Raw genomic sequence first — 9,712 nt, 5'->3', positions numbered from 1 at the left:
CACTCACTACTTTACATTGTAGCAAAGTGTCATTTCTTCAGTGTTGTCACATGAAAATATATAATAAAATATTTACAAAAATGTGAGGGGTGTACTCACTTCTGTGAGATACTGTATATACTGTATAAATATTGCTCTCAAACCAAGATTCACTTACAGTTGATTCAACCTTACCGTTATATCTCGTATATAAAATAAACAATCCTAATTTTTGTATAGAGTGTATTTGTTTAGAACAGCATTATTAATTATAGAATACTATTAATTTATACATCAAAACTCTGTTGTGAATGTGTATCTTTAATCACAGTATCTTTAGTTGTCAGACTAATGTAAGTTTTACAAACATACATCACAGTAACAAACCTCGATTCATTTTAAATTGGAAATAACTCGGCTCAGTGAGGGAGTCGGTTGGGAATTCAATAGCGGAATGAATTTGGAACGATTAATGCTGGGTATACACGATTTTAGGCCTGATTTTTACTCGCCGACAGTTTTCTGGAGATTGCCGACAGGTGAGTGACGACTGCATAGTGTGAATTATCAAAGAAGCATTCTGATTCGAATCGCTCTCTCATGAACTCATGAATCTCTTTGACTACGAGAATCAGTTCGTAGCAGTCATTTTTCCCAGATTGGACATTGCAGCTCACACTGGGTTCATTGTTGCGTGCAGTAAACACTGACACGCACTCTAACAAGATATCTGATCAAACTGTATGTGGACAAGTTTTCCCAGACGGTTTTATAATTTTCACAATTTTTTTTTTTTTTGATGCAGCTGTGATTATTTTATTTCGTTTATGCATGTGTGCTGATTGTGCCGTAGTGCTCATGCTAGCAATGCAGGTTTAAATTGGGCTCATTTGCTGATCATGCTGTTCTATCTCTCTCCGCATTTCTTGCCATCTTTTTATTGTCCTACAAATAACAATGGTACAGGCCAACTAAAAAAAGTTTAAGAAACAGACTAGCAAACTCTCGACGATCTCTCAGGGACACAAAAAGCGCTATGCTCATTTGCTAGATAAAACAGATCAGGCTGCGTTTCAGAGTGTTTTCTCTGGACGATTCTCTTCATCCCGAATGCCAAAGTACACTACATGACAGTGATACACGATGCAGGCATTCAGTCATAAATCAGCCCCTACTTGAGGAAAACCCATGGCTTTCTGGTAAAGTTTTCAGAGATTGCTATATTTCAAACGTCTCCTTCATTCTCAAGGGTTTTTTCACGACATGTTTATAGTTTCTATAACACTTTTAATTTGTTCAGCTGAGGAATCCATCATACCACTGAGTTTTAAGGACATCACAAATACTGAGGGTACAGTGATATTCTGCTCTATTTTCTTGATGAGAAATACAGCGTGTCAAGGAATGACAGGAGATTAAAAGGAATGAAAGACAGGAAAGCAGGATCTATTCTTTCTCAGAAAATGGTTCTATGAAGGTACTCACTCTTTTGTTAAATGCACCCCTCCTTTCAGGCCGCTGTCGAACACTCCTTTGCCTCTTCCTCCTGCTAAAATCTGAGCTTTCAGGACAATCTCCTTTGCTTCTAAAGTGGAAAAAGGGATAAAAAAATAAAAGGTTAGAGTCCCAAGATGCCAGAAAAAAAGGTGACCCAGACACAATGTGATGCTTAGCGGGTGACGCAGGTTTGAATCTGGCCTGCAACAATCCCATTTAAGAGACTCTCACAGTACATAACCTCAACAAACATACAGATAAACAAGCAAGCCAAAAAGAAATGAGATCGGAAAAGGAGTTGATGTTTTCAGCTTTAATTTGATTTTAAATATTACGCAGATCTCCACAGACATGTTTTGATGATGCGTCTTCCAGAGCGGTTAGCAATTTTGTCATTATTTCTTTCATCACGGAAACATCACTGAGATGGAAGCACAGGCTGAGGTAATAATAGCTTGTCATGAGACACTATGTTGAAACATTTGATCAGTATTGTGGTATATGAATCATTTTATCCAATTTTGTGAAAAGGACCATATACTGTAGATCGACTGTAGAGTGACAGATTAAAAGAACCTCAGAGATTTTTTTTATTACTGTAGCAGGGTGTGCAATTTATATGTTGTATTTGCTATAATTTACATTTTTTTACCCACTTTTTACAATGGTAAGCTGGAGTAAGAAATGTAAAAAGTGTTGTGCCATATACAATCAAAATAATTATTACATTTTAATAATTTAATATGTTCTGTAATAAAATCATTAAAAATAGTAGTTTTTGTGAGAACATTTTTTGACACTTTTTGTCTAATGTCATCATTATAAACTTATAAATATTCAGTTTTGCAAGGATATGATTTAGAGTCAGAAGGAGGTTTAAATCATGTCACATTTTCATGGCATCTAGCAAGACTCTCATCACCTCAGAACAATGAATTGGCACATGGAATAATGACTTCACAAAGTCATTAACATCTTCACATAACCATAAAAGGCTGTCACGACTGAGAACTAAAAATGAATTCAAAGATGAACCAAAATGTCCTGCAGGCATCTGGGAAATAAACAGGAAAAAAGAAGATGAGAAAAACCAGAAGAAGAGCAAGTGATTGACAGGTGCTGTAAACCAATAGAAGCACATGTAAGATAAAAGGGGAGTTCTGTGAAATGCAAATGTTAATTATAATTAAACGTATAATTAATTTAGTCCTGAAGAGCACTGATAACAATAGTCCAGTGTAAAGCAGAAGTTGATTATTTTACCCAAAATTTGTGATCTATTTTTGTGCATTTTTGAGTTTTAAGCCATTAACTTACATGCTAAAGCCAAAGTCCATTAACATCGATTGAAAGTTAAGTCTCCTGTGCAGAAGCTGTCAAGCTCACAACATCTGCACTCAACTCTAGACATGTCTTATGAAAAAATAATCTTGCCAGGCTTGAGCAAAAGACTTGGTTTTTGTCCAGCATTTTTTAGAAGAACAACCAATGTTTGACATTGAAATGTCAGTGTGCTACACTTATTTTAGCAAATGGCTGCAATATAACAAAGAGTGAAAAATTTAAGGGGGTCTGAATACTTTCCGTACCCACTGTATATTCACTACCATTCAAAGTTTGAGGATGGTAATGTTTTTGTGCTAAGTCTCTTACAGAGGCTGCATTTATTTGATCAACAATACAGTAAAAACAGTAATATTGTGAAATATCATTACACTTTAAAATAACTGTTTTCTATTTGAATATATCTTAAAATGTAATTTATTCCTGTGATGCGAAGCTGAATTTTCAGCATCATTACTCCAGTCTTCAGTGTCACATGATCCTTCAGAAAACATAATATGCTTGGTTTTTAAGCACCAAACATAATATTTGGTGCTTAAAAAGAGACATTTCTTATTATTATCAATGTTGAAAACAGTTGTTCTACTTAATATTGTTGTGGAAACCATGATACTTTGTTTGTTTTTCAGGAAAGTTGAACAAAAGTTAGAATAGAACAGCATTTATTTGAAATAGAAAAACTTTTGTAATAATGTAAAAGTCTTCACTGGTCACTTTTGATCAACGTAATGCATCCTCGCTGAAAAAAGTATGAATTTTATTTATATAAAAAAAAAAATCATACTGACCTCAAACTTTTGAAATGTAGTGTATATATTTTTTATATTTTTAACACTTTTAATATTTTTTAACACACTTTTTACAGAACAGTTGAAACAAGGCAGGAAATGATGGAGAGAACAGTGAGGAATGGGCTAGGCTTCCATATAGGTCACTCTTAAAGAGCCACGCTGCTCTTCGCAGCCCTCGGGGTGGACGTTAAGAGTTCTCACACTTTAGGTGCTGATTAAGACTCACTATCACCGCTGTCTCTCACCCAAACCACAACTCAGCCATTGACTGGAACGCATGCATAATTTATCACTGCCACACAGAGCTGATAGCATTGATCATGTGAGCGACTGTGAGAGATAAGAATGTAGAAGTGGCAAAAACAGAGATACAGAAGCCACTGGATCACTTAATCTAAACTAAGAGAGACATAACAAAACAACTGAGGAGAGGCTGGTGAGGGTGAAGATTTAGCAAAACACCTCTTGTCCCGATAAGAGATCTGATAGTGTTAGACAGGAAACTCCTGCACATGGGAATGTGATGAGCATTGCAGAGAGCCAGAGATGAGAGTGATATGGATGGAGTGAGTGAAAGAGAGACACTGAGATGGAAAAACTACAGACAGATTGCACATGGACTGAGCAGGTAGCTTCAAAAAAAAAAAGAAAGAAAAAAAGGTCAACAGGACTTGATGATGGCTTAAAGGGACAGTTCACCCAAAAATGAAAAGTCTGGCATCATTTATGTTGTTCCAAACCTGTATGACTTCCATTCTTCTGTGGAAATTAAGAGGTTTGGAATGACATGAGGCTGAATAAATTATGACAGTTTTCATTTTTGAGTAAACTATCCCTTTAATTACCAGAAAAGTTATGGATTGATGGTCTATGGAGAGAACAACTTCACATTAACCATTCAGACATGTACAGTACAGTACAAGGATAAGAAAATGCGATGCAATTAGAAAGTTTTCAAGGAGATGACACAATCAGTTTACTGTATTTTAGGCTCGTGTGACTTCATGAACAGTCATATAAATAAATTTTTAGCAGAAAAATGCAGAAATCATAAACACCGCTGCGGATGCTGTGAATTCAGCTGCTAAGCTACTAGGTTAAGCTGTTAACTAGATAAGCTCTTTTGGAGGTGGAATGCGGAGCACAAACATAGAACATCTCTCTTTCTTGCTCACCGCAGATTGTTTAGGACCCCAAAACTTTTTGTAGCTGCCCCACTTGCGCCTGATAGTGCTATGCTCATGTGAGCTCATGGTGACATCATTGTGAGATCAAATTGTTGACTGGGTGATGTTTGTGTGAACAACAGATGTGCTTTAACAGAAGGGTTTATCCAGCCATTTCACATCAGTTAATGGGTTTTTGTGAGAAGACTTGAGTTTAATAAACTAGCTTATTAAAATTGCCCCCATTACAGCACAGTTAAAGATGCTAACACATTTTGTAAGAAAAGTACAATCAAAACATTGTAAAATACTACACACATATTTGTTTTTACTTAATTAAAATGTTTAATATAATTAAAGTTACACTGCCATTCAAAGGTTTGGGGTCAGTACCTTTTTTAATGCTTATGAAAGAAGACTCTTATGCTCACCAAAACTGAATTTATTTAAATTATAAATTAAATTAATTTTAAATTAATAAATTAAATTATATAAAAAATACAGTAAAAACAGCAATATTTTTACAATTTAAATGAACTGTTCTCCATTTTAATATATTTTAAAAATGTAATTTATTCCAGTGATGGAAAAGCTGAATTTTCAGCATCATTACTCTATTCTTGAGTGTCACATGATCCTTTAGATTTAGTGCTAAAAAAAACAAAAAACTTTTATTATCAATGTTAAAAACAGTTGTGCTGCTTAGTATTTTTGCGGAAATGTGATAAAAAAAAAATTTCAGGATTCCTTAGTAAATAAAAATGTAAAAAAAAAACAAAAAAAACATTTATTTGAAATACATGTGAAAGTGCACTATGCAAACTTAAATTGTTATAATTCATGAACGCTTTTGAATACAGACCTTGGACTCTTTTTAAAGAAGACAATCACCAAATTATTGGAGAAGTTGAACTTTTTCAAAATATGAAAGTATCAAAAAGTTATAGAAGTTTAAATTTACTGTAAAGAAAATGCACTGTACTATTTTTTTAATTTGATATAAAATAAATATTTTTCATAACAGGTTTTACTCTAAAATAGCTATAAAATTAAAGCCTTATGTCTAAATAAGTTATGCTCCAAATTTGAAGTTGATATAAAAAAAAATTGAGGTTCCAGTGAGATTTTATTTAGGGCGTTATACCCCAAACAGCCACCGGGTTACACCCAAACGCCACTGAATTTGTTAATGCAATTTTCTGTCACAAATGTCTAAATTTCTCTTCTATTATAAAATAGACCACCAAATATGGAATCGTGAGACTCAGACCTTTCCAACGATATGTATTTTGTCAAGATTACAAAAAGTTTTGATTCTAAAAGACCGTAATACATTTTGTAATATGACATTTGACCCCGCCTGCTAAGGGGGAGGAGACTGCCAAAAGATTTAAAGTACCATTTCCAAGGTAAGGCAATGTCCGATTTCAAAATAGTTTTCACAGGATGAAATTTGAGGTTTTAAGCTTTCAAATGATATATAATTTATGATGATTACTAAAATATGTGATGGGGTAAAAAGACAAGGAAAAAAGAGCGCCAAGCGTCCCACAGGTGGCAGTTAAAGGGTTAAAATATTAATTTATAGTAAAAGTATTCATTCATTATAAAAAAAAAAAAAATAAATAATAATAATATTCGTACTGATCTCAAACTTTTGAACTATATACCTGTATTACAATTGCGGATTGTAAGTACAGTACTTAATGTCTGTAATATGCTTATCAATTTCTAGAAATATATACATGTATATTATCATTATCAAATAAAGTACTGGATGGTATCCAGAATCTCAGTACATTACATGCAATCCATCACTTCATGTCAATTATCTCTATTTAGCGAGTGCAGGAGTAATGCTCATGCCAAATGGTGCACTTTAATTCACAGCATCCACTTATTTCTCATAGATTAATGATGTGAGCTGCAAATTAACAAGTGGAGGAAGTACATGGCCCGTGGCTTTATCATTTTAAAATGAGTTTATACATCATGCAACACCTTACAGTTCGACACAATCATGCTGACAATTTAATTCACCCATCACTAAAGTGACACTTCAAATGCCTTCAAGAAAGAAAACTGCCTTTTTGATTGTTTAACCTAAAGCTACACATCAAGTTACATCTTAAGATGATATATGAAGTTAATTCAGACATTTTTCTCTCCAGGAACAGCCTGAAGCTCCAGGTTCAAGATCTACATTGTCTTCTCAAGATCAACAGACCACAAAAGCCTCAAAAGGCAGTCCCACCCCCCCAACAATATATATTGTATTGTGTACAATACAATATATATAAAATGGTCTGTGAGCGTTCTGTGGGCTGTGTGTCTGAGGCAGAGATGGGCCAAGTGATAACTAAGAATACAAAAAATGTATTTTTAGGTAGTGTGGGTTGGTATATACTCAAGCTTTGCAAAAATAAGACATAATTGGCAAAGTATTCTATATTGCAATGCCATTCACATGTTTGAACATTAAAACATAGGAACTATAGGAAGAAATATAGGAACATTAAAACAGAGCTGTAAAATGTATTTATCACTTTATTTATTTTTTATTTATTTATTGTTGACAATGAACACACAGTGGAAGCATTTTTATGATAGCTGCATGCTTAACAGAAGACCTTATTTGAAATGTATTATTATTTACTGTACAATATTTATTTAATACGATAAAATAAAATGAAATGGTTATTAATTAGCGGGGTTCATCAGGGAAGCACAATGTAATTGCCTTATGTCATGTTCATGTTATTTTAGTATCAGATATTATTAGGGTTTTAATTAATATTTTGAATCAGTTTTATGTACTTATTTTCTGTTTTCATTTAAATTTTAGTTAAAGTTATTTTGTTGTGTTCTTGTAATTGTTAGTAGTTTTTTAATGTGTTTTAATATGTGTTTTTAACATGTGTATATGTAGTTTTTTTATAAATTTTTATTTCAGTTTTAGTTTAAGTTATTTTAGTACATAAAGTTTAACTAAAATAAAATGAGAAATGTCTTGGCAACTAGCTGAAATAAAAAGTTTTTTATATTTTATTTTATTTTATTTCAGTTAATGTTTATTTTATTTCAAGTAACACATTTTTTTATATATATGGTTTTGGTTTTAGTTTCAGTATTTGTATAAAACGCTTGAATATCTCATCTCACTCGGATATACAACACAGTTTAAGACCTTAGAAAAATATATATTTACCCTTTTTAATACTATATTTAAGATATTTTATAAAATAAAGACAGTTTAATGCTTTTTAAAGACCCTCAGATGCCTTGTGACAATAATAGATCCATATATATCCATACTAGTCAATATTTTATTAAAACATATTTCATTAAATATTTCATCAAGTTATCTTGTATAATAAATTACTAATGTGTCATTGCGTCAGACATCTAATGACATGGAAATCCATTTTCTTGAAAGCTAGCATCATCTGTAAGCGTGCCAAGTTAACAAAGGTTGACTTCACAAACAAAACATCCAACATTGGTGTTTGTTCAGAACACTGCTTGATGAACTGAACTGAATGCTAAATGAACATACGCCGTTAATTCAGGATATAATTTTCATTACTGTCATTTCATAATTTTAAATGAGGGCAAAAATAAAGTATGAGCAAGAGTTTCAAATAAACAAACTACTGCCTACTGAAGTGAAACGCTAATATTTTCTTGCCCTAACATACTCTTTAGCCCATCTCTTGTAAGAAAAAAAAAATCACATGCACAAGCAAATATGTTTGGACAGTTCATATGGCATCCGAAGTAATTGCAGTAATACAGACCTCGCAATTCCTCATTAGTTCAAATTAACTCGAAACTTATGTACCAATGACAGCAGTCAGTAGTTCCGCACTGGGTTGCTGCTTCAGCTTCACTGTTTCTTATTTTCTAAATCCCTAATGTCGCTCTGGCTGTGGACATGACTGCAGGGTAAGAGACACAGAGGTGTCCTGTTGTTTGATATTCAGCGAGAGCAATGGGGCTGCGGTAATGGGGTGAGGAGCGGGGTTCAGGGGAAACCGTGCGCTTTCAGACAGCTGAGAGAAAACACAGGGAAGACAAGATCCCTCATGTGTGTTTAAGGCCGTAAAATGGGTCGAGACAACAAAAAAAACATACTAAACAGGAGGACTGAGTTGGGGGAAGTACGGTTTATTCAAGATAATGTTTTGCTATAGTGCAAATATTAGTAAATGAAACATCCTATGATAACAGGGTTACAGGATGTACTTCTGTGTGCATTACAGTCACTGCGATTACAGCAAATTATTGCGTTATTTTTACTCATGCAATGGAAAACATCATTATTTGCTCAGGAAAACCAACATCAAAAACATCAATAGCACTATTCGGACAGGATTAGTTTTCTACATAACATTCGAGTTACAATATTTGACATCGGACATTTATGATTTCGTATAATGATTCAGGCCGGATTGGGATTTTTGTAGTTTTTAAGGTTATATACATTACATCGTACCTTAGATATGTACATCACATAAGGTTATCTGCGATTAATTATATAATTCTAATATTACACACATTTGATCGTACACTGTAAAAAAAGTTGTAAATAAAACAAAGATTATTGGATTACATTTTACAGAAAAATATGATATAGGTCTTTCTGAAAAATGGCTTTACATCCATATTGAAGGTGCACCAGACAGGGTAATGAGAACTTCAGGTACAGTATTTAACCAAGGTCATAAATAAATAAACAAACAAATTAATTAATAAAAAAAAAAATTAAGTTTAAAATGAAGTTAGACTTTTTGTTCATTGTAAGAAATTAATAATTTTATTAAACTGATCAAAAATGAAAAAGACTCAAAAGTTCACATAAATGCTGTGCTTTTAAACTTTGTATTAATCAAACAATCCTAATAAAAATGTTTTATGGTTTCCACAAAAATAAAA

General features: G+C 33.0%; 1 protein-coding gene across 2 annotated transcripts in view; it reads right to left on the bottom strand.

Annotated features, from left to right (window-relative positions):
• LOC107729402 (succinyl-CoA ligase [GDP-forming] subunit beta, mitochondrial-like) overlaps positions 1-9,712 on the bottom strand; it is a 123,450-nt gene that overhangs the window by 77,335 nt on the left and 36,403 nt on the right. For both annotated transcript variants that reach the window (XM_016539885.1, XM_016539886.1), the window contains exon 3: positions 1,465-1,564. In XM_016539885.1, coding sequence (XP_016395371.1) covers positions 1,465-1,564 — 100 coding nt within the window. The remainder of the gene's footprint in view (positions 1-1,464; positions 1,565-9,712) is intronic.

Source organism: Sinocyclocheilus rhinocerous, unplaced genomic scaffold, assembly GCF_001515625.1.
Source record: "Sinocyclocheilus rhinocerous isolate Xijiao unplaced genomic scaffold, SAMN03320098_v1.1 scaffold578, whole genome shotgun sequence".
In the NCBI taxonomy this organism is placed as follows: domain Eukaryota; kingdom Metazoa; phylum Chordata; class Actinopteri; order Cypriniformes; family Cyprinidae; genus Sinocyclocheilus; species Sinocyclocheilus rhinocerous.
Note: the sequence above shows the minus strand (reverse complement) of the source record. Positions and strands in the feature narration are given on the sequence as shown.